The following is a 26,059-nucleotide window of genomic DNA, read 5'->3' on the forward strand; positions in this document are numbered from 1 at the left end:
GATCAGCCTTTCTCAACCTGTGGGTCCCCAGATGTTGTTGAACTACAACTCCCATCACCCCTAGCTAGCAAGGCCAGATCTCAGGAATGATGGGAGTTGTAGTCCAACAACATCTGTGGACCCACAGGTTGAGAACCGCTAGACTAGATGATCCTTAGGACTCCTTCCAAGCTCTGCAGTTTTGTGATTCTAGCTAGGGCTATAGGGCTCTTTCTTATCAAGAATGTGCCTCCTTTAATATACCAAGGCTCAGTCTGAATACCTTTCAATTAAAGATGTGCTTCTGAGCAAAGATTCGTTTTACTATTTATTTATTTCATAAGATGTATGCACCACTTGATTGTTTAAAAAATAACAACCCCCAAAACCCCAAAGAGGTTTAGAAAAAGATAAAAGCACTAAAATTGAGAAAAAACCACAGCCATAAAAAGTTAAAATACTACCTCGATTTTCTAAAGCGTCTGGATAGGCTTATCTAAACAAGAATGCTTTTAGCAGGTGCTGTAAAGCGTACAGCGAAGGCAGTTGCTTGATCTCAGTAGGCAGGGAGTTCCAAAGTGCAGGTGCTGCCACACTAAAGGATTGATTTCTTGCAAATGCAGATCAGGTATTATGTGGCACCTGTAGTAGTAGTTCCGATTCCACCAATCGAAGCGGTTTTACTAAAGTTAATTTTTGCTGCTGCTTATGACCCCTGCATGCTAACAGCTGGAAAGTTGTGCTCAGGTCCTGCTTGCTTGTGGTCTTCAGGGGCATCTGGTCGGCCACCGTGAGAACAGGGCACAGGACTGGATGATGACTGCAGGGTCCAGGATGGTTCAGATGGGGAGAGGTGACCCTTGAGGTATTGCGGTCCTGAGCTGTAAAAGTGCCTGTATCTGTGCTACTTACTGGCAGTATTTGATTGGCACGACTCATCAGTTTGCCCATGGAAGGAGCTTTAGCTGTGGAATGAGCATTGATGCCTTTGCCCTGAGATTTTCATTTTGAGAAGGAGCCTGATTCCCATCCACCTCTGGTTGGGATGATGGGAAGATCCTTTCTCCTCTAATCCTCTGTCATCTCAGGCTCCTCTGACCTCCCTCCATCCCTCCGCATTAGCCTCGTAATCCCCTCCCGTTCCTCCGCTCCATCCCCTTTCCCTTTTCTTTCCAAGGGATTTGCTCGGGGTGACGTTTGGCATGTTCTCCAGAATAGGTAACGCCAATCTTGCAATATTTTATTTAAGCACATATTTGTATCTTCTAAGCACCGTGTATGTTGTGGAAGAAAATCAGCTCTGGTATTTGAATATTTTATCACACCAAGTCTTTAACTTTAATGAATGCAAAGGATTATGAGCTTAATCTGGGGCCAGAGCCCCACGCTAGCCGTGTTGGTTGTTGACAGGAGGCTTGCGTTCAGGGCAAGGTGGGGCTCCCCCCCCAAAAAAAATCCAAAGCTATAGCTCACTACAGCTCCCACCGTCATCTTCTTAGTTTCCTTCTCATTCAGAAACTCCCTGCAGTATTTTCTGTCCGTCTCCCATGGTAGGAAATCACAGCACAGCCAAAAACAAACATCAGTTATTTTGAGTGTGACCTCTTCACACAGTATGTAATGAAGCTGTGGAATGGCCAATAACCCAGAAGGCTTGGACAAAGAGGCTTGGACAAATTAATGGAGGAGATGGCTGTCAATGGCCATGATGGCTGTGCTCTGAACAGCTGGAGGCAGTAATGCTTCTGAATACCAGTTGCTGGAAGCCACAGGAGGGGAAAGAAGGCTCTTGTGCTCAGGTCCTGCTTGCTGGTTTCCCACAGGCTGGCCACTGTGAGAACAGAAGACTGGGCTAGGTGGATCCCTTTGATCTGACCCAGCAGGCTGTCTTACATTCTTAGGTTTTAAAGTCCTGACCTGTTCAAAGCTTGGCCCAGAAACAGAGGCAGTGTTGAAGGAGAGAAGGAAGAGGATGAAGCATCACTGTAACCACAGATCAGGTGATTTAAGAAGCAGAGTCCAGCAGGGTGTGCTGGTGTTGTCCTCCACCATGTACTTGGTTGTATTGCCACCTCTTCCACAAATGTAGGTCTAAGTGGAGAAACAGGTTCTAGGGTCTCCAGTCTCCAGTTTCCAGTCCAGCTGGTGCAACACTGTTCTTTCTGATGCTGGGGCTGATGGGAGATGCAGTGCAGAGCATATTGGGGAAGCTTTTCCTCGTCACCTTCTCTGTGGCCCATTCAATTGGATATGTCAGGAATTAAGCCTGGGACTTCTGCACTCAGGGCACATTCTTGACCTTTGAGCTCCAGTCCTTCATTTTTGCAGCTAAGCCATTGTACCCATCTCTCTTCCCAAGTGGCAGTGCTCAAACCTTCCACCGAGTCTTAGCTGTGATCCTGCTTCTGGTTTGTTCTTCTGTCAGTTGCTCCAACTTCCCCATTTCTTTTTATGTTGCGTCTTAGGTTGTAAGCTCCAAGGCAGGGACCGTCTCCTGTTTTAAGGACCCCTAAGCCTCTCTGGTATTCTTTTCAGCTGCAGAGCAGGGTAAAAAAACGCTTCGGAGAAAAATAAATAAATCTGTAAACGCATTTCTTCTTTTTGTGGTTTATCATTCTGGTGTGTTGCTCACTTTCAGTGCAAGTGAATATATGCATGTGGAAAGTTGAGAAAACAAAGCTTTCTCTTTGCTGCCTTAAAGAGTTTTATGCATACAGGAGATTTAGATAGGACATCTCTTACTGCAGGCAGTCAGATTATAAACATCTTTGAGAAACTGTTTAGATTTGAGCACCTAAGCTTTATAGACCTGCTGGCTGTTTTTTCTTCCTCTTACAAACATTTAATTTCTGCAGAAGTCGTCAGCTTTTCCTCCAGATCTAACTAAATTTCAGCACAAATCTGTTTAATCTGGTGACAGATGTAAATTGCAGAGCATATGGGTATAGTCTGCCTGGCTCCTAAAGCTGGTTTGCAACATTTCAAATGGGAGAGCAAGCAAGTTGTGAGACCAGTAATACGATGTTAGCTTCACTTGAAATGACTACTAAATAGTTAAAATGCAGCTTATCCTGCCCTCTCTTCTTCCATTAGCCTTCTTTGATCTCAAATCTGCCCTGTAATGTTTGCTCAATGATTTGTGACTTCTTCAGGGTCTCTCTAAAGTGCCAAAGATTTGTGGATCCTGTAGTTGTCTCCATTTTCTTTTGAAAGGGATACAGAAATTAGATTTATTATCTTTAAGAAATTTTTGGCAGGTGGGAAAGAGGACGCTTAGCATCACCGCCAAATATTTTTTTAATGATTTCGCTTTTGGCAATTCTTGTACTAATTCCCTGTCTTATATTTTGGGAACTGTTGAAATTGTGAGGGGGAAACCTATTTGAGGGTAACACTTTTGTTGTGCTAATGGATTTGGCTAGCGCTGCCGCTTTCCAGCTGGTGATGCATCACAGAGTGTCAGATGGTACAAATTTGAGTGCTTTCCAAATAGGGGTATCTCACGCAACATTCAAATTTGCATCCTCCCCGTGAAGATTAGTTTGAAGTTTGCCAAACAGTTTGGGCTTTGGCACTCCTTGGAATAAGCTTTGGAACAACTTTGGAAGGAGTTCCAGAGCGGTAACCATGTTAGCCCACTTGCAGCAAAAACAAGTCTTAAACAAATTTATAGTGTGCAAGCTTTCAGGTGCATGAAGTTGATTCTACAAAAGTTTGTGCCACAGTGAATTCTTTAATTTTTAAGGTTCCCCAAAGTACCTTGAGGTCACACCCACACTATTCATTTAAAGCACATAGCCCCCCCCCCGAGAATCCCAGGAACTGTAGCCTACCCCTCACAGAGCACCCTTAAACTATAGTTCCCATGCTTCTTTGGGGGAAGCCACATGTTTTAAATGTATTGTGTGGATGTGGTGTTATCCCACATCCTGTTTCACTGGCCTGCTCTCCTGTCTTTTTCCACTGCCACTTCTGGCCACCCTTGCCATTGTGATTCTCTACTGCTGCTGGTTGCTGTACCCTCTTCCCTACTTCTATATCAATTGTTATTCCTTGCATCCTCCCTGCAGACACATCCAGGTACCCCCAGAAATCTTAATGATCGAGGTGGGGGGGTCTCACAAGGCCACCTAGTCCAGTGTTTCCCAACCTTTTCCAACTGTGGTCCCCTTCCAACCTTGTTTCCTTCCTGTGCCCACCCCCCGTCGTACCTGTAGGAATGGTAGCTATTTAAATGTTTTGTTTGTAAATAGAACATGTTTTATTTAATTTTTTTATGGCTCAGCACTGGCCGTAGCTACAAGCAGTGGTCAAAAAACGGGAGCCTCAGTGATTGTACAAACCAGGACTACTACAAGAAATGCATGTGGCAAAAAGAAGCACTGGGCCGCCCCCTTACCTGCTTGTGATTGGCCAAGCAGATAGCCAGGCAATCATGATTTATTTCCTTCTCACTTCCCTCTGTGGTCCCCTAGCCTTGTGCTGTGCCCCCCCCCATTTATGTAATTTTCATCTGTACCCCCCTTGGAATATTCTGGTGCCCTGATCTAGTCCACCCTCCCGCTGATGCAGGAAATGCACTACTGAAGCATCTCTGAAAGACGGATGCTGTTCAGCCTCTGCTTAAGAACCTCTAACACAGGGTGGTCCAACTTTTCACACCAAGCCCTCATGCCCCCTCCCCAAAGCCTAGTTGCCACTTCCCCAGCTTTGAGAAGAAGTTGGGAGGGCTCTAGGATCCTACCAGAGGTTTGTGCCTCCTTCCCAAAGCCTGGCACCTTCCTTACCTGGCTTTGGGAAGGCAACACAAGGGTGGTATGGTGTGTGTGTGTGTGTGTGTGTGTGCGTGTGTGTGTGTGTGTGTGTGTGTGTGAGAGAGAGAGAGAGAGAGAGAGAGAGAGAGAGAGAGAGAAATATTGCTAAGGGCCACCAAAAAAAGCCTTGAGAAATTCATGCAGCCCTCTGGTCATGTCTTGGACCACCCTGTTGCCACCGAATACAAAAAAGTGGGCGAATCCTTTTCATTTTCTGCTCATGCAAGCCAGCCTTGAGCAGGTTTGGAGAAGTCTCTACTGCTCCTAACTATAACCCTTCAGTTTGTTCACCACCATTGCAGCTAACAGAAGCAAAGAAAGCCGCGGTGGTTTAGCTTGCCCTCATTAAGCTATTAAAGCTCATTAAATTACCAGGGAATCGTCTGCCAAGGTACTACTGTTCATCTGTCATACAACTCCCACTGTGAGCATTGCAGAAGATTCTGGGATGTTTTCTTGGCTGCATCCTCCATTTATGTTGGATACTGGCCATGTGGGTTGGACTTCACCATCATGGCCTTGCCTGGACTGAAGGGTTGTTGTGGAAGCCATCCTGCGTCCGCTGTGTGCATTTGGGAATCATTGCTCTACTGCATCAGCAGAGGTTGTTGCTGCATTTGGCAGTGGAGATGGAAGCAAAGAGGAGACCCCTGAGGAAAGCCTTGCTTGATCAGACCAAAGGTCTTATTAAGTCTCGCATCTTGTTTCTCATAATGGCAGGCCTATGTATAGTCAATAGGCCTGCTTACCTGTGGCGCTGTGGTCTAAACCACTGAGCCTCTTGGGCTTGCCGATCAGAAGGTCGGCGGTTTGAATCCCCGTGATGGGGTGAGCTCCCGTTGCTTGGTCCCAGCTCCTGCCAACCTAGCAGTTCGAAAGCATGCCAAAAAGTGCAAGTAGATAAATAGGTACCACTCTGGCGGGATGGTAAACAGCGTTTCTGTGTGCTGCTCTGATTTCGGTGTTCCATTGCGCCAGAAGCGGCTTAGTCATGAAGGCTACATGACCTGGAAACTGCAACTGGACTTAACTATCGGGGTCCTTTACCTTTACCTTTTACCTGCTATTTTACAGTAGTAAACCGAGAACAGGAGCTGGAGCTTCATGGCAAGGCACATGCTTTCCGCTCAGAAGGTCTCGGGTTTGGTCATCTGCAGCTAAAAGGTTAGGGTAGGAGGTGATGGAGACCTGTTGCCGGGAGTAATGATTTTGGATTAAATGGGCAAATAATGAGCAGTGAGTTTTTCAGTGAGTTGTTTCCCTCCCTTCTAAGCGGAGCCTCTGCAAGGAGATGAGCACAGTATCTGATTCACTGAACGTTGCCTGAAGCCTGAAAACTTTCGGCGCTGCGAGCTGCCTCTAAATTCTGAGACGTTTGGGATTTGGGGGTTTTCCCGTCTAGCAATATTTTCCCGTTTGCTTTTAGCTTCTAGTTTATTTTTAAGCACTTCAGGTTTTAAAAGCAAGACGGGAGAGTAAAGAGCAGGGACGTGACAAAGTGAAATTATTTTACCTACGACGAGTGAAAGGTAAGCTGCCTGGGAAAAGAGCAGGGCCTGCCTTTATTTCTTCGGAAGGCTTTATGTTTTATGAATGAGCAGAGCACAGGACTTGAGAGCGAAAATCAGTCACTGTCAGCCTGGATTTCTGCAGCTGACAAGTGTACATTGTTTTCCTTTTAAGGTTTTGGAGCAGGAACTGGTAGCTGTTGGAATGCGCATGCAGCATTCTCATTCATTGCAGTAGTCCTGGTGGATCGGTCTTTCTTCATATTCAAGCAAAAGTTCCCCTTATATACTTGTCCTTTCTCCCACCCCTACCCCTGAGTCCCCTGAGTCCCATGCTTCACTCCTATTTGTTTGTTTTATCATTTGCCTGGACGTGAAAGCAGTTTTCCTCATGCCATTTAACTTCGACTCTCAGCTGGTCTATTAAGAAGTATTGACCTTGCTTGTTTGACTGTACAGTTGTTGTTGTTGTTGTTGTCTCCCCACTTTTGAAAGGAGTGGGACATAAGTTTATTACCTTCCCTTCACCTGCTGACACCAGAGCTGGTTACAGAAATTTAACATCCAGTATTAAACAGATGAACCAAGTCACAGGAATAGGATGTGTCCCCAAAACACACACCTCACATGTCAAAGGCCAGGGCAAAGTGTGTTCCCCAAAAGCTGGAGATTGCCAGGCCCCATCCTGTGGGGAGGGAGCTTCACAACTTTGGGGCTGCCACTGGGAAGGCCCTCTCCCCAGTTACACACACCCGAACCTCTTGAGGGTGGTGGAACTACCAAGATGGCCTCCTAAGGGATCAGGCCAATGGCCCATCAAATCCAGCATCCTGTTCTCACAGTGGCCAAACAGTTGCCTGTGCAAAACCAGCAAGCAGGATTAGAGCACAAGAGGCCTCTCCCCTCCTCCCTGTGGTTTCCAGCAACTGGTATTCAGAAGCACAGCTACCTCCAACTGTAGAGGCCGAGCATTAGAAGAAGAAGAGTTTGGATTTTATATCCTGCTTTATCACTACCCGAAGGAGTCTCAAAGCGGCTCACAATCTCCTTTCCCTTCCTCCCCCACAACAAACCCTCTGTGACGTGGGTGAGGCTGAGAGACTTCAAAGAAGTGTGACTAGCCCAAGGTCACCCAGCAGCTGCATGTGGAGGAGTGGAGATGCGAACCCAGTTCACCAGATTATGAGTCTACCACTCTTAACCACTACACCACGCTGGCTGTAGACATCAGTGACCCTCTGTTCCATGAATTTGTCAAACACCACAAAGATCTGTAGGGAAGGAGGCAGTCTCTCGGATATTTACATCTTTCCCTCTGCCCCTACCGCATTGTAATCTCAGCCCACTACTCCTTAGCTCTGCTGAGTTGCTGGTAGCCATCACAGTGGAAAGAAGCATCATTTGCCTAGTGAGGAAACATCCATAGACTCATAGAACCATACAGCTGGAAGGGGCACCAAGAGTCACCTAGTCCAACCCTCTGCAGTGGAGGAATATGCAGGTGGCCGAATGAGGATGAAACCTGCGACCTTGGCATTGTGAGCCACACATTACAACTTCCAAATTTGTTAAAGCAGATGAAATAGTTGGACTTGAAAGCCATTTACTAATCACATTTAAAAATCTAAACTGCAGCATGCATATTAAATATACTCGGCAGGGATGTCTAATGGAAACCTTTTACGTAAAACTTCTTTATTCCATACAGTTGATGCAAGAACAAACATTGACAGATGACTGTGAATAACATACTATTAAAAAAGTAAATTTGTTGATGTGCTGTAAATGTTACATTTGGCTAGAAATGTTGACTGGGAGACTTGTAAGACTTTGGTTGCCTTTATAATCCTTAAAATAAAAACAAGAAGAATTGAAATGACCTAAAAATGCCAGGATCAACCTGACTTCTCAGCCATTATTGTTTAATCATAGTAATACAATACCTCTTCCCTCACTTAAATAAAAGAAGGCGGAATATAGTTTATAATTGTGAAGACATGTTCACTCAAGGAAAATGCTCTGTATTGTCAGGTTTCCCCCCCATTAAAATCAGTGAGATTGTCATTTTGCCCTAATTTATATTGATGCGCAGAAGCTTTTATTTATACTGACTTGAGTGTTCCCGATTTATAAAAGAAAATCTTTTATAAAGCATTTGTAGCATTTTTTTTTTTAAAAAAAGAGTAGAAAGCTTAACTGGTAGAAGACTAATGAAATCAGAAGTCTGAAAATACATTGGCTTTTGTAGACTGACATTATTTGCTGTGTATATTTTGGAAAGTTGTTTGTCTGTTCAGATGCCTCTTAAGATATTGTGACCAAATTTTGCATGATAGTTCTTGAGATCAAGGAGCAGGCTTTTGTCTGTGTCTGTATACAAGTGGGCGCCATTTGAATCAAGATGGCAGATGGAACCTTTAAAGCTGCACTGATTTTAACCACTGATTTCAGAGCCGCACTGATCTTTTTTGTTTGTTTGTTTCTTTGAATTCCAGAGCAATGCTGGGTTCGAGGCTGCTAGTCGTTTCTCATTGTGAATACATGTTCACTCGACTAAAATATTCTGTGTTGTCCGTTTCCCCCTATTAAATCAATGAGGCTGTCACCCCCCCTACTTTATACTGATACACAGAAGCTTATATTTATAATGACTTTGAGTATTCCTGATATATAAAAGGAAATCTTTTTTATGAAACATTCATAGCAATTTTATTTGGGAGGAGGCTAAACTGGTACAAGGCTAATGAAATCAGAAGTCTGAAAATACGTTGGCTTTTGAAGACAGACAACATCTTTAATAATTTGTCATAGTGCATTGACATGTCTAGAGGCAAATTCTAAACTCTGGGACTGTGGAAACAGCAATTAACCTATTAAAGAGAGCTCCCCCCACCCCGGATGAGTTTAATCAGTTATACGATTGGAATACTTATTGCTGATTTGAAGTCATGATTCCCTCACCACCATACCCCAAAAAACTTCCGAAAACGTTGCCTTTGTCTTATATGCAAAACAGCTGAAGCGATCAGAAATGGACGAATTCTGGTCCCTTATTTTCTCCCTTTTCTTCCTAGCAGGCCCCAAGACACTTTGCTGTGTGGAGAAAGGATTATCCTCTTGGGACTTCCCCAGACTTCACCTACTGCACAGCCACTTCCCCTCATCCTAGACCTGCCCCCCTTTCTCCATCCTTTCCTTGAGTGTTTTTGTTCGGCTGACATTTGTTCTTGAACTCCAATGAGATACTTCTTGTTGCCTGGCTCAGTATTCATATTTATAAATATATCAGTGTTTTATTACTGCTGTGTTTATTGTTTCCTGTTTGGTTTGTTCCGTTTGCTTCCCTGAGAATGTTTTTATATTGCAATATGAGATATGAATAGATAAATAAATAGGGGTTTGCATGCCCAGGACACTCTGGTTTGATACAGGCTGCACGACATGGGGTATAAAGGTTGCATGAATTAGGGCACCTAGTCCTGATGACCTGCAAGACTGGAGGCTTCTGAATGCCAGCCACCGGGTAGCAACAGCGGGAAAGTGCTATCGCTCTCGTGCTCTGCTTGTGTACTTCCCAAAGGGATCCTGCTGTAGGAAGCAGGGATGCTGGATTAGATAGGCCTTGGTCTGATACAGCAGCTGGACTCTTTCTGATTTGCCCCTAACTCACTGTAAGCCCGTGGCTTCTCTTCATCCATGCCTTGCCTGTTACTTAAAGGTCCTCTTATTAGCCTACTACAAATAAGAAACATTATTTATTCCTGTTCCTGTTTGCTCTTGGCATTGTTAGCTCTGGTAGTAAAACTGTAGTAACTACTGCTCTCTGGATTTATAGCTTCATTATGGTGTGGAGTAAACACGGTACTATTTCCTGTGGCTCTCCTGCCTCTTGGTCACACAGGAGGCCAGAGTGTTGATGCCACTTGTCGCAGAGGCCAAGATTCAGTGGGTTAAGACTGAGAGGGGGTTAGTTAGTATCTGGTTTCAGCTACTTGATCTGACAGCAAGAAGGAGCCCAGGGGCCTAGCAAAGGATCTCAAGGGAAGTGGAGAGGGTTGGTCCATTTACAGTGGTACCTCGGGTTACATACGCTTCAGGTTACATCTGCTTCAGCTTACAGACTCCTCTAACCCAGAAATAATACCTCGGGTTAAGAACTTTGCTTCAGGATGAGAACAGAAATCGTGCTCCGATGGCGTGGCGGCAGTGGGAGACCCCATTAGCTAAAGTGGTGCTTCAGGTTAAGAACTGTTTCAGGTTAAGAACAGACCTCCGGAATGAATTAAGTACTTAACCAGAGGTACCACTGTACTGGGATGCAGGTGGCGCTGTGGGTTAAACCACAGAGCCTAGGACTTGCTGATCAGAAGTTTGGCGGTTTGTATTCCCGTGACGGGGTGAGCTCCCGTTGCTCGGTCCCTTCTCCTGCCAACCTAGCAGTTTGAAAGCACGTCAAAGTGCAAGTAGCTAAATAGGTACCGCTCCGGCAGGAAGGTAAACGGCGTTTCCATGCACTGCTCTGGTTCGCCAGAATGGGCTAAGTCATGCTGGCCACATGACTCGGAAGCTGACTCGGAGGCTCTCTCGGCCAATAAAGCGAGATGAGCGCTGCAACCCCAGAGTCGGTCACGACTGGACCTAATGGTCGGGGTCCCTTTACCTTTACCTTTACCACTGTACAGGTAATCTATCCATTAGGGTGGTAGATAAGGCCAGGGCAGGAGTTTCAGGACCTTGGATAGTTCTAAGCAGCCAATGTACTCAAATGCTCTGATGCTGAGGGCAGTGATTCTCCCCACCTTTTTTTGGCCCATGAACCACTTGAAATTCAGTGAAGGTCTTGGTTAGATCACTCAGTTTTTCTGCCTGTTGTAGCAATTGTAATGCACTGTGCTAGATGTGTATGATTTTTGATTGCATTTTTAGAGATATGCTACGGAGCACCTGAAGTTCACAGGACTCTAGTGATCTGCAGAATACATTTTGGGAACCCCTGGCCTTGGACTCAACTGAGCCCTTATATCAGGCACGGAAAACCTGTGGCTTTCCAGCTGCTGTTGAACTCCAGCTCCCATCATATTTGACCTTATTTTCTGGGGCTGATGGAGTTCTGGAGGACCCCAGATTCCTCATCCCTTATGTCCTCCCCCTGTGTGTTTCTCCCCCACCCCTGTTCAACCCTGTTCCTGAGTAGTGAAGGCTTTATAGGAGCAGACCTCTGGCCTGGAGCTTATCACTTGCTCATCTCTCTGTTGACTCCCATTATGGGGTTGGTCCCTCAGAAGAATCTGGTCCATGGTTTGCTATCTTTGGGACTCCCAATTCAAGGATATCTGGTTGAAGATCTCTCAGCTGATGGGCTGAAGTTCCAGGTTGGGATCTGAGCCTGGGTTCAGGATGCCCATTGCTTGTGCCGTTGGTCCTCCTGATGATCTATCTGACTGCCCCTTGGTTTGGAGACTGAACCACTGTTCATGACCCTGTCCAAGGAAAGGTGTGATCTAAACATGTTACTTAGATTCAAATAAAAACTTGCTTTGTCAAAGTGATTGGAACTAATCTGAAATGCTGTGTAAATGTACCTGAGAGTAGGTTTCATTAACCTTGTTTGGATTTACTGCTGGGTACACTTGCATGATGCATTTGGAGAATCCAAATAGTCTAGCTAGTAAGGAAATACTCTTTTTGTGCATTGTATCTTGATAAATACTCCTATGGCAGTCTACTGTCATGCAATAAAGTAGATAGAAACTACTTCATAACTTGCTTTATGCCAGTTTCTAGAAACCACAGGATGAGAGACTGCTCTTGTGCTTGGGTTTTGCTCATGGGGTTCCCATCGGGGCATCTTGTTAGCTACTGTGGGGATAGGATGCTGGACTAGATGGGCCATTGGCCTGATCCAGCAGGGCTCTTCTTTTGTTCTTGGAAAATGAGTTGCCTTGACTGATGAAGGATGGGACCAGGGAGTCTCTGAAGCCTTAAAGTTTAATAAGGAGCAAGAAAATGCATTTACTGAAAATCATACACTGGAGAAGATGTCAAAGAGAAATCAAAGAATTGTGGAGATAGAAATGCATACTGAAGATCCCAGATTCAACCTGTGGCATCTCCAGTTACAAGAACCAGGCAGTAGGGAAAGCCTCTGAATCAGATCCTGGAGAGCTGCTGCCTGTCAGAGTAGACAAAACTGCGCTCTGTGCTGGGATCTGACCTGGTATAAGGCAGATTTCTATGATGAACTATACAAGGAAAATGTGACTGCTTCTGAAAGCAGCAGCTCAGCTGATCCAGCAATTGCCAGGAGGGCAAAAGTTGATCTAGTGCCACAGAGTAGTGCATGATGTGATATCATTATGCTTCATTGCTTGCCGTGTGTTGGGGATATTCAAGCATGAGAAGAGCCTACTGGATCAGGCCAATGGCCCATCTAGCCCAGCATCCTGTCCCCACAGTGGTTGACCAGATGCCTCAGTGGGAAACCTGCAAACAGGACCTGAGCACAACAGCACTCTCTCCTCCTGTGGTTTTCAGCAACTGATACTCAGAAGCATCGCTGCCTCTAGATGTTGGGGGCTGAGCAGTGCCATCATGGCTAGTAGCCAATGATGGCCTTACTCTCCTCCATGAATTTATCTAATCCTCTTTCAAAGCCACCCAAGTTGGCTGCCATCACGGCTTCCTGTGGGAGAGAGTCCAGTAGTTTATTTTGCTGTGCATTTTCTATTACTGGAAGTTACCAGTGAGGTAGGGATCCAGGACTGTGGTTCTCTTGCAGCAGGAGCTACGTTGGCTATCCCGTCTAGTTCCTACCTGACACTGTATTTTCTGTGTGGGTGAGAGTCTGTTGCAGAACCCAGGCTGTGCAGCGGTACAAGAATCCCAACACTGCAGCAAAATTAGCTTGGACAAGAAAGATCAGCTGTCATCAATAATTATAGACCTTCAAGCCAGAGTAATAACTCAAAACATGCATGCTTTGTGCCAGTCGTTCAGATTCGTAGCAAGCATTCTGTTTGTTGCAAAGATACCGGGTGCGGGTGGGAGATGACAAATTTCTGTCCTTTGGCAACAGAAATAAAAGGTCAAACTCATCTTGTTTTTTAAAAAATATTTCCATTTCTCCCTCTCTCAAGTTTTCTGCCAGCAGAACTTAGCAGTCGTCATGGTCCTGAAGATCCTTGGGAGCAGGAATGAGGGGGAAATGATGCCCCGTAGGCTAAAAACACCCTTTTTGATTTGACACTTTGTCGTCATAGTCCCAAAGTCTGTGTGCTGTAGTTCAGGGGTCAAACTTAATCTTGTTTGTTTGATAAAGTTCTTCTATCCCCCCAGTGTGAAAGGGGACTCGTTTTGCTCCAGTGATGACATCTTTAAAAGCCACTTGCAAACAATGTACCAGAATAAATTCCAAACAAAAGGTGACTTCTGACCTTCCTCAGCTGGGTTGCTAAGAGGGAGCTTTATCACATTCTCGTGTGTGTGTCTGTGCACACACACACACACACACACACACACGAATAAAATTTAGAGTACAGCACTTAGAAGCACCACCTGGATAGAATTCAACATTAACTCCTTGATGCACTTGGAACCCACTAATAAATGATCTATATTGTTATGTGGGTAGATTAATGAAATAGGCTGTGGTGTGTGATTAGCATCATGTAGCAACTGACATTGGTAAGCATGCTTGCTAGGGCTGGGCAATTTCTGGTTTTCAACATCATGATATATCACCAGTTAAATATAGTGATATACCGATCTATCACGATGTCTGAAATAAGGATGGAGCAATGCAGGCTTCATGGTATTTCCTGCATTGTGATTTTTGCATAGCACGCGCGCACACCCACCCGCGCACACCCTCATGATTTGTGATATATTGCCAGGTCAAAAATTATGAAACTAATATCGCGATATGGACTTCAAACCGGTCAATATATCGCCCAGCCCTAGGGCTTGCACACACGAAGACTTTTGAGCAGGATGGATGTTTGTGTTTCCAGTCAATCGCTAGCCCCAGCAGTCCTCAGCATGGCTGAACCTTTTTCGCTCTTTGCTCTTCTCTGGCTGGTCTGCAATGGGAACAGAAGGTGCTTGTGGAACCAGCAGTGTGATTTCCAAGGCTAGTATTATTGCTACTACTGCTTTTATTAAAGATTTTTTTGCTGTTAGAGCACCAGCATTGCATAATGTCAAAGAGGAGAGGCCTTTCCCTCGGTTTGCTTACAGTGTATGAATCAACACAACAGAGGGAACTAAAGGAGATGGTGGCCAGAGAAAACAGAGGTAAAATGCAAATTCATTTCATATGCATGTACTTCGGTTTAGTTAGATTAGGGCAGTCTTCCCCAACCTGGTGCCAGATGTTCTGGACCACAACTCCCATCAGCCCCAACCAGTGAGCAGGGTTGATGAGAGTTGTAGTCAAACCACATCCAAAGGGCACCAGATACTGGGGGAAATTGGAGGATGTTATGGAGGCAGAGTTTGCACATCTTGGAAAAGGTGAGAAATGGAGTAAGTGAAGGAGTGAGATGGCCTCACACAGATGTTGTGGGATGCAGTTCTTGGTAAAAGGAGAAATGAGGAAGAGTGGAGCTGTTTGAAGGAAGGGGAGACCTTTGGGTGGTGGAGCTGAATAAGGCAAGGCCATGAGCAGTGGTAGAGCACCTGCTTTGCATGCAGAAGTATGCAGATTCAATCCCAGGCACCTCCAGATTATTTAATCTGTTCATTAATGAACTTTGTATTCTGCCCCGTAACATAAAGTTCCATAGGAAGAACTTTCTGACTGTAAGAGCTGTTGGATGGGGGAATGGACTACTTTCCTTGGTTGGAGGTTTTTAAGCAATGGTTGGATGAGCATCTGCCAGGGATTATTTTGTTGAGACTCCTGCATTGCAAGGGGCTGGACTAGACCCTTGGGGGGCACCCTCCCAACTTTGTGATTCTTTGTTTCCATTAGTAACTTACAGTAATGAATTATAAACAGGATTTAAATGCAAAACAAGACAGAAACACATGAAATCAAAACAAAAAAAGATAAAAGGACCGGGTAATATGTGATAGAAAAGACATGAAGCAGCTTCTGATGTTCCTCTCTGCATTGGATGTGTGTGTGTGTGTGTGTGTGTGTGTGTGTGTGTGTGTAACAAGGCTGTGGATGGCTTTGATGGTGAGAATGAGGAGTGTGTGCTGAGCCCAAAAGGAGACAGGAAGTGAGAGTAGGGTTTTCAAGAGGGAAATTGTGTGTTCAGAGCAATGGCAATATATAACGTTTGGGTACATTTCCACACACCTCCTGTTTAACACTTATTACATATTGCTTATGCTTTGCCGGGCGCTGTGAGATTTGTTTCCACAACTTGTCTGGTTGTGTTTGTAGGATCCTTTATACCAACAAGACTTCTAGCTGCTACTCTCTCCCTTGCTACTCTTGTGCATGTCTTTCCACACACACACACACACCCAATATCAACATGGTTTATGCATATCAGGGCTGGCTTAAGAACCCCAGTGTGGAATGGATGCTGGCCACTCCTTCCCTCCCCTGCCCCAAGTAAAATGATGTGGACTTTGGCGGAAGGCCAGAGCTCACAACAGTGGTGATGTGATACAAGGAGGGCCAAAGGAAGCTCTTCCCAAATCTTGGAGAAAGTGAGCAGAAGGCATTCGCCTGTTAGATGCTTTGGGACTGCAAGCAGGGTACATTTTCTGTCTTTCAGCTTCGGACCCCTGTGTGCGGAGAGGAAGATCATTCTTTCAGTCGTTGGTTCCAATTAACCAAATAATCAAATAATCAATTTAATTTGGACGTGGTTTGCTGGGTAGTTCTAAGTCAGCATTCTGCTTTCCACCTTTATACCTGATGCAGTGGCCAGTTTTGCACACAAACTCAGATGTCCTGCAGGATTAATAATAATAATAATAATTTATATCCCGCCCTTCTCGGTTTAAAAACTGGGCTCAGGGTGGCTAACAACAAATATAAAACATTTCTGCAGTTCTTTTTTTTTTAAAGAGCTTTAATTATTTGAGAGCACAGATTGAATTAACCAGCATGAATGAAGAACACCCTTCAGAACAGCTGCTGGTGCTGCTTAATGTAAGGCAGCCTCTCTCCCCTGCAAGGGTGGCTTGGAAATCCCTCCACATGCCCTCGCCTGCATGCATTATACATTATTGTCCGTGTCAGTCCCTTCATCGCTTCCTCAGTCCTCTGGCAAGCCCTTGTTGGCTTATGCTTTGCCGGGCGCTGTGAGATTTGTTTCCACAACTTGTCTGGTCGTGTTTGTAGGCCACGGCACAGAAATGTGCAGCCCTGTCTAAATCTCTGCACTGCAACTCTTTTAACTGTGGCGGGTGGTGCAGGAGGAAGTCAGAGATGTCACCGTTAGAGTTTGTGGGAAGTGGGGCTGGATTTGCAAGTGGCCGTAGTCTTTTCTAGATGCAGGGGCCATCCAACTGAGGAGTCTCTAGCTAGCATGTTCTACATGTTCGCGTAGGGATGTGGGTGGCGCTGTGGTCTAAACCACTGAGCCTCTTGGGCTTGCTGATCAGAAGGTAGGCGGTTCAAATCCCCATGACGGGGTGAGCTCCCATTGCTCTGTCCCAGCTTCTAGCAGTTCTAAAGCACGCCCGTGCAAGTAGATAAATAGGTACCGCTGCGGCGGGAAGGTAAACGGTGTTTCCGTGCACTCTGGTGTCCCGTCATGCCAGAAGCAGTTTAGTCATGCTGGCCACATGACCCGGAGAGCTGTCTGTGGACAAACGCCTGCTCCCTCAGCCTGAAAGCAAGATGAGCGCCACAACCCCAAGTCGCCTTTGACTGGACTTAACCGTCCAGGGGTCCTTTACCTTTTTATCTACATGTTTGCATACATAGTTTCAATGTCCCAATTTTTCCATTCCAACTGATGCAATCAGAGATAATTTTCGTGCAATAAAATGGGCAGATGTAACACCATATCTCATTAAAGAGCTGCACATCTGCAAATGTGTGAAGGGTGTTCATATCCTGCACCCATCTGGCTTGATCTTCTTTAAAAGGCTTCTCACTTCAGCATTGCCACATAGGGGAGAGTGGGAGGAGTTTCATACACACTATACATTTAAAGCACCCTAGCCAAAGAATTTTGGGCACTGTAGTTTTCTCCAGCCATTCTACCACCAACAGCCCTGTGGGAAAGGTACTGATGACTTTTTTCTTTGGTACTTTAATATTCTATTTATATATTTGTTATAATGCTTTGTTGTGGTCTTAAATGTAGTGTAATGTTTCTTGCAAGCTTCCTTGGAAGAAATCCGTATCCTGAAAGGCTGGATATATAAACAATTCCAATAAATAAGCAGGTTTAAGAGTGTAGTGTGATTGTGCCTCGGTTTACGAGGGACAGGATGGCCTGTTCTGGATCCTGCTGGCCAATTTAAAAGCGCAGATTTACAGGCCAGCAAATTGTGTGTTAGGAACAGGAGAACAACCTTGTCCGTTCACTTTGAAAACTGCCAGGGATTTGGGAGCAGGCTCTGTGAAAAGCTTGCAAGACCTTGAGGAGCTTTGCAGACACTTCCCCACCCTCCAAATTGCTCACAAATCCTTGATAATTTGTTCCCCTCTGTGAACAGTTTGCAATCTGCTTATTGAAACTAATGGAGGCATGTTAAGTAAACATACGAGGGAGGCAGTGAGGACAAGGGGGCTAGCTGAGGCCATTTCTGGACCGGGGTAGCCTGGCCTCAATTGTCCATGCTCTAGATAATTTTTTTTTTTGCTTGGACTACTGTAATGTGCTCTATACAGGGCTGCCCTTGAAGACAGTCCAGCGGCTGCAGCTAGTGCAGAGTGCAGTTGCTAGGTTGCTAAGAGGGGCAGCATGAAGGGACCTTGTGCCACTGGTCCTAAAAGCCCTGCACTGGCTGCCAGTGAACTGCTGGGCCTGATTAAAGGTACAGGTGCTAGCATACAAAGCCCTAAATGGCTTGGGACCCAAATACCTGAACGAGTGCCTTCCTCAGTACCAACCACAGTGGACCCTCCCTAACAGGTGAGACTTTGTTGGTGGTGGGGCCACCCCCAGGGGCTGCCCAGTTAGCGCTGGCCCAGGACAGGGTCTTCTCAGTGCTGGTTTCCTTGTTTTGTAGAATCCCTGCCCTAGTGTGATGTGCCTTTGTACTAGGTTTTTTTTTGCAACCTGCCTACCCCGCCCTCTGCATCTTGCATCTCTCTGCTTACTTATTGGCCCCCAAATCCGCACGGAAAATTATCAAAAAGGATTTTGCGGTCTGAACAAAGTTTAACCTTCAGTATACCTGAAGGAGCGTCTCCACCCCCATCGTGGTCCAGTGCCGAGTGCCTTCCGGCGGTTCCCTCACTGCGAGAAGCCAAGTTACAGGGAACCAGGCAGAGGGCCTTCTCGGTAGTGGCACCCACCCTGTGGAACGCCCTCCCATCAGATGTCAAAGAGAAGAACAACTACCGGACTTTTAGAAGACATCTGAAGGCAGCCCTGTTTAGGGAAGCTTTTAATGTTTAATAGATTATTGTATTTTAATATTCTGTTGGAAGCCGCCCAGAGTGGCTGGGGTAGAAATAATAAATTATTATTATTATTAACCTTCACGCTTGTAAAAAACCAGTTTCATTGTGGTGCAATGGACATAATCTTGCTCAGCTCTGTGGATGTTGGTGTGGGGTGGTGGGTGGTTGAGGATCCCACTCTTATTTTTAGAAAGGACAGAAAGTACTTAAGGGTTATAAAAGGTTAATGCTTTGGAGTCTATACTAAGAAACTTGGCATAGTTAATCACTACGCCAGGGAATTTTCCTAACCGGAATCCACTTACTGGTTGTTTATAGACATCAGATTATGATAGTACAGGCTAAACTTGCTACCTTGTCGTGAGACATCCCGACAGACCTCTTACCATGTGACACATTGTACAGATCCCTGACGGGTAAACAGAAGGACAAAGAAGAGATATTCAGTGGGTGAAATTAGTTTTGGACTTTGGATTCCATGGTCCTGTCTCTTCATTTGTTATACCTGTTGCATTTCTTCCATGGTGCTCAAGGTGGCGTACGTGGTTTCCCCTCTCTCCATTTTGTCGTCACAACAACCCTGCGAAGTAGGTTAGGCTGAGAGACAGTGGCTGGCCCAAGGTCACCCAGTGAGCTTCTTGGCTGAGTGGGGACTTGACCCCTGGTCTCTCCCACTAACCACTACACCACACTGGCTGTCAGTGCACATAACCCTTTTAGATGGTTATGTGTTAACTATACTTCAAAATGCGCTGTTGTTTTTTTGGACCCTCTCCAAAGTCTACTCTAATGGTATCACTGGAAATCTACTGTAAAGGGTAAAACTCCTATATTTGAAGTAAAAAATACACTTCCCAGCCACATAGGTTCTTTTTCTCCCCCCCACCAGGGCAGCAGGGAGGTAGTTGAGAAGGAAAGCAAGTGTATTATACTGCTTGCCCTAGAGGTGCTTCAGGGATATTAAGAGTACCACAAGAAGATGATACTGTTTACGAGATAAAAGGGTATGTGACAAAGGTTTATATTTAGAGCACTCCCTATGAGGGAGCGGGGTGTTCTTTTTAGTGCACCAGGAGTGTGCTTCTTTCTGTATAGGATGCTTGCAATTGCACGCCATTTGTCCAGAACGCAGCAGCAGCGATCATGCCCCCAGATTTCGAATGTTTCCTGCAACGGCAGACTTCAAGCACGCTGAGAAATAATTCAAGATGGCAACAGATGCGGAGGCCGTTTTAGCAGTTCTCTGTTCAACTCGAGGGCCAATTGAGACATTACGGCCCCCTTGTGTAGGGCACAAATGGGCATTTCCACACACCGCAGTGCTCCACACACCAGCCGTAATCATCCAGAATTCCTTTATGATGTACACCAGCCCAGTTGTGGCCCTCTCCACAGCAGCGACAGAAACTGCCACGAATTCTTCGCACAAGTGCGGAGACACCACAGAGATCAGAGTGAGCGGGAAAAGAGTCAGCAGCTTCTGATGCTCTTAAAGGCTCTTGGTGGATGCCAGGCAGTAGCAAAGTGCAAAGAGTCCTGATTATATATATATATATATATATATATATATATATATATATATAAATGGGCTTTGTGGTTCTGGGTCTAATCTTATCTTTTTTCTAAAATTCATTTACAGTGGACACTCAGGTTGCGAAAGTGATCTGTGCGGGAGGCACGTTCGCAACCTGCAGCATCTGCAGCCTGCAGGAAATCTGCATGTCTGCGCATGCGCAGGTTGCGACTCGGTGCTTCTGCGCATGTGCAAAGCATGATTTAGTAGTCCTGCGCATGCGCGAGCACTGAAACCTGGAAGTAACCCGTTCCGGTACTTCCAGGTTTTGGTGCGTCCGTAACTGGAAAACACACAACCTGAAGCGTCTGTAACCCGAGGCATGACTGTATTGGTGTGTGTGTTTTTCTTTTTATAAAGCTCCCAAAGAAGAAAATAAAATAAAATTGGGATTAAGGAGATTTCTCAGGATGGTGGAGGGTGTGTGTGTGCTGTATCCTGTTGTTGTGGTACTGGTGGCACTCACTCTTGTTTCGACAGGAAATGCTTGAGGGGGGAGGAAATACACAAAAAATGTGGGGTTGAAGAGGGTCAGTTGTGGGTAAGTGAGAAAAGTCCCTATTTGAGGAATATTAGAGGGTATGAGTTTCTTGTGCACAGATGGCAGGAAACTCTCCAAAGTCGACTGAACAGTTGTTAGGTTACACAAGCTAACCAAACAAGTGAAAAATATGGTATATGTGTTGATAGATGACCTACATGTGAAGAGATGTGAAAACTGCAAAAGAGAGAGCTTTAGCCTTGGATTCAGACAGAAACCAAGCATTGGTCTGATTCTCTCTCCAGCTTGCTGCTTTTCTTTTGACTCGCATCACTGCAAATTTCAGCTCTGGATTTGTCCTTCTGCCTAAGGGGTCCCACCCATTTTCCAGTCTCAAGCCTATTCCTTTGTTCCACTTAATGGCCCATCACCCAGGTTATCACCCCCTCAGGAAGCTCATCTGGCTTATATTTAAACACTTGCTGGATCCAGGGATGAGAAAGGTCTTGGCATGCAGCCTACCCCCTCCAAACCTCACAGCACTACTATTGTTGTCTTGAGAAGTCCATTCATGCTAACACACTTTTCCCTCTTAACCAACAGGAAAGAATTGGTACCTGGTGCATTTGGACCTCACAGTGACAGATGTAAATGACAATGTCCCTGAATGGGTCATGGAGCCTTTCCCTTTCCTAGCAACTGTTTCCCCTAAAGCTGCAGCAGGCACAAAAGTGTACAAGCTCTTGGCTAAGGATCAAGATGAAGATGAAAATGGAGCTGTTGAATATTTTCTGGTAGAAGGTAAATGCAGCTTCTAAAAGCACAGGTGGAGTGTTTCTGTGTGGATTTGTGGATTTCCCACCCCCACCCCCTCCTGTCTCACTCTGTACTTTGTGGGGCTTTTTTGGTATTTATTTCTACAACACCATTCTGATCAAAACCCGGTCAAATTAACTATTATTTAAAGACAGTGGAGACTGGTGCCCATTGGGACCAGAAGGGTAAAAAGCAAGGAGGCCAACAGCAGGTGGCGCCAGAGACAAAGACAGGCAGATGCAACAGGAAGACCAGTGTTCTCCACTTTCCTGCTGAGTTCCACAAAGTTCCACTAAGTTCCTGCTGAGTTCTACTAAGAGGAGAAAGAGGAAGCTAACAGTCACTGCCACCCCCAAGGCCAGGCTTCCTCAACCTTGGCCCTCCAGATGTTTTGAGACTACAATTCCCATCATCCTTGACCACTGGTCCTGCTAGCTAGGGATCATGGGAGTTGTAGGCCAAAAACATTGGGAGAGCCGAGGTTGAGGAAGCCTGACCAAGACTAATTGTTAGTAAGGATACAGGCAGCTGGTGGGCTGGTTGAGGGCAGACTGAACTTGAGGGAGTCTTGTTTACCCAAAGGGGTGAATGAGAGGGAGGGGCTGTAGGTCAGTTGGAGAGCACATGCTTTGCGTCCAGAAGGTTCCAGGTGCAACCTGTTTCACCTGTAGTTAAATACATCTCAAGCTTCTCTGGGAAGGACCCCAGCAGATTGGCTCAGCAGGAACATTTGGACCCACTGGCCTTGCTGCCACCTCCCCCCTTCTGGAAGGAAGCCACGACTCATCTGTTGGGATGTCGGCCTTTGCCTCACCATGCCATCTGCTGCTGACTCCAGTCTACCTCCTTGAACTAACCAGGAGCCACTTACGAGCTGTTAAGAAACTTGATTTCTCCTCCCCTTCCACCCCGAGTTCCTGGGCCTGTCAGAACCTTCAAGTGAACATTTGCAGCTAAGAGGTGGAGATAGCTCCTGTGGTTATATGTCCCTATCCAGCCCCTTCCTCCCAAAGGAGCCCCACCCCCAACAAATTGAAAGCATGGGTGAGGCTTAATGTTAATCCAGTTACCCACTTCAAAACATGAGTCTGTTGACCACGGTCTGGAACGTAGTTGTTTGGGTTTTTTTGTTCCTTCGCAGGTGGAGAAAACAGATTTGAAGTGGAAAAAGATACCGGTTGGATCAAAACAACTGGTTTGCCTCTGGTGAAGGAGAGGGAATATTTGCTGACTGTGCTGGCAGCTGACAAACCAGGGCGCCAGGGCTCCCCTGCCTCAGTGTCTGTAGTTGCCGGACGTCGAGCGCCACAGTTTGCCAACACGTCGTACTCCGTTTACGTCCCTGAAAATCTGCCACTGGGAGAACCGTGAGTGCCAAAATTGTGATGAAGGATGTGTCCTGCACCTTTAATGGCATTTTGAGAACAGGCCTCTTCAGTTAGCTTTATCAGCGAGAAAGAAAGTTTAAGTTCAGCTGATGTGTGCTGCATGTTAATAAATTATGAGTCCTAAATTACTGTATTGAATTGGGGAACACCTTACAGAAGACAGCACAAGCAGGGGGTCGATTGGTTTAATCAAAAGGTTGAATAGTGCAAACAGAAAACCTCAAGGCACAGAAAATCAGCTAATAAAGTTCCATAATTTTGTTGTAGCTGGAACTGAGCTGCGTCTAAGGAACAGATGGGGACAGGAATACTGGAAGTAGAGACACATACAGTAGTTGGCACATCCAGGCAGCTGCTGTGCCCCAGAGCTGTGATAAGTTGCAGAAGGTTAGACAAGATGATCCTTGGTACACCTCCCAATACTACATTTCTATTATTCTAAGTGCCACTTGTACCAGTGCCCACCCTGAGCCCCTCATGCTTGTTGGCTGAGCAGCTATTTTAATTTCCCACAATGCCCCAAAATGACGCTTTTTCCAGGGGACTGGGGGGAATAAAATAATTGACGCGTAGCCATTGTTGCCTAGTAAATCTCCTGACCTGGAGGCCCTTGATACTACAGATAGTACCCCATTTTGTGTGTGTGTGGAGGGGGGAAGAGGCCAAAACCAAAAGAAGCAGATGCCCCCCTCAGTCTGAATTCTCCTTCCACCCCTCAATTAATGAGTCAGTTTTGCTCAGTTATATCCCTGCTAAGTCAATGAGGCCTTTGGAAGTGTCACAATTAGTGACCCCCACATGGTTCAGACACATAACTTGTATCCTGCAAGAGCTGTAAGTTCAGTATTGTGGGCCAATTTCTATGGAAGCCCCTCCTGGGTAAGAGCCTTTTGAACTTCTGGCAGTCTACAAAAGACCTTTTGATTTCAAGATTCCAGTTTTATGGTTAGTTTAAGCAGATTTCATCTTCATTGCATCGTTTTAGCCCTACTGTACAGTGTTTAGAGCCTACGGTATTAAAGCGGTATATAAATTGTTGAAAGAAAAGGAAACATTAAAACATAATGAAGATAATGAACATTAAAACATATCGAACTTCTCTGGCTTTCAAATGACGCCTTGTCAGTGCAAATGGGTTGGGTGGTTGTAGGAGGCCTCTCCATTGAACTGAGCCAACGGATGGTACTTGCCTGCTCACATGAGGTGATATACTATATAGCAACTCATCCTCTTTTCAGGATAAGAACTATTATAATCCTGCCAGATGTAGGGCTTGACCCATTAAAGTCTAGGAGACTCCCGTGTACTTTGCTGAACTTTGGAGCTCATCTGACAATCTGTCATAATTTAGTGCATGTGTTATCGGATTAAACTTAAATGGTTTACTATCCGTTTTACTGCCCCTGCATTCTAAGAACCATGTTTTCTTGCTGAAGCTGCCTCGAAAGCAAAACCAAAAATTGGCCACCATGGGATCGGCTCTTCAGTCGTGCTTCTTCATTAGACGCACAGCGAGCACATGGTGTTTGCGGGAGGACTGTGATCCTTTATTAAATCTGCTTGAAGATCATCTGGACGTCTGCAGCTTCCGAAATGTGTATACATTTATTATACCAGCATGAAACTAGATTTTGAAGGGATGCTCCCGGGTGATTCTGGCTGTACTAAAAAGCCCCAAATATTGAATTGGGGTAGGGAACCCTTTTCCCCTGTTGAAAGTCCGTTGACCTCCTATGAAAAGGGTCAATTGTGGTCTGGAGCCAATGGTGTATGGAGGCGGAACCACTGGTGGGAAGAGTTCGTAGCATTGCAGCGTTGCTCTGTGCCATCCCATCTCTCTTTCTCTGTGTATGCCCACCTGTGCCCTCTTTTCTGCCTGGAAGTGTCCCCCCCCCCGCACCGCTTGACACAAGCGCCAATGGATTGATTGCAGGGGGATTACACTCTCCATGTCTCCACCCGTTCCTCCCTCGTTTTCCCACCCACCCCTTTGACATAAGTCTGAATGGACTGGGAAGTAAAATACAAAGGGGATCTCTCCCTTTATCCCTGGGGGAAGACCCAGAAGACCCAAGAGAGGTGCACAGATCAACTGCTTTCTTGCACAACAACTCGCAAGGAGCTGACATTGAGCCCAAGACCAAACTTAAAGACTTCTGCTGTTGCTATATGCTTATTAGGAGTGGTTAGTTAGCAGCAGGCCTCTTATTTACCTGTTGAAATGGTAATGTGTAGAAATCTGAAAGTATTTCCCCACACCCCACCACCCTAGAGATAGCACGCCGGGCAATGTATTTGGCACTGAATGCCAAACTGAAGACTTAGTTCTTCAACAATAACTGAGCTATGCTGCAAGTCAATAATGTGTCATTTTTGTGTGTGTATGTTATCAAGAAAAACAAGAAGAAAACCCATTTTTTTTGCCATTATTGTTCAGCCTGTCATGCGTAAGAAAACAACTAAGGCTGCAATGAAGCAGGCTGCGAAAATGCATTCCTAATGCAGTTTCCCAGCAAGTAATCCTGATGGCTTTTGAAAGCTTTCCATCGTCGTCCTCCCAGTCGTTTTGTTTCCTCATCTTCCACACACATTGAGCTTGAGAGCATGGGAAGAAAAAAAAAAGACACAATACATCCCCAGCCATATAAAAGGCAGTGCAAAGCAATTATATTATGACAAACCGTAATAAAGAAGAGTGATGATCCAAACAATTTTAATTCACAGTTCTGTTACCAGCAAGGACAGCAGGAAACACCCTCTGACAACAGCAACAGTCAAGTACGCTCTTTTCAGGCGCTTTAGAGGGAGGCGTGATGCCCCGTGGCTGTACCTCCATTGATGGATGAGAGGGGCCTCTCAATGGCTACTAGCCATGATGGCTACGTTCTGCCTTCCACAATTGGAGGCAGCAGTGCTTCTGAATACCAGTTGCTGGAAACGGCAGGCAGGGAAAGGT

The 26,059-nt window shown here is 45.6% G+C and overlaps 1 protein-coding gene across 4 annotated transcripts in view; it reads left to right on the forward strand.

The window, feature by feature from the left end:
* Positions 1–26,059, forward strand: part of LOC310768158 (neural-cadherin-like) — an 88,327-nt gene that overhangs the window by 7,199 nt on the left and 55,069 nt on the right. For all 4 annotated transcript variants that reach the window (XR_014551187.1, XM_083625881.1, XM_083625882.1 and 1 more), the window contains exons 2-3: positions 21,503–21,700; positions 22,857–23,082. Coding sequence is in view for 3 of the 4 variants with exons in the window: in XM_083625881.1 (XP_083482007.1) it covers positions 21,503–21,700; positions 22,857–23,082 (424 nt within the window). In the remaining variant the exon portion in view is untranslated. The remainder of the gene's footprint in view (positions 1–21,502; positions 21,701–22,856; positions 23,083–26,059) is intronic.

The sequence above is a fragment of the Podarcis filfolensis genome (genome assembly GCF_964270895.1).
Source record: "Podarcis filfolensis genome assembly, chromosome: 8".
NCBI classification, from domain to species: Eukaryota; Metazoa; Chordata; class Lepidosauria; order Squamata; family Lacertidae; genus Podarcis; species Podarcis filfolensis.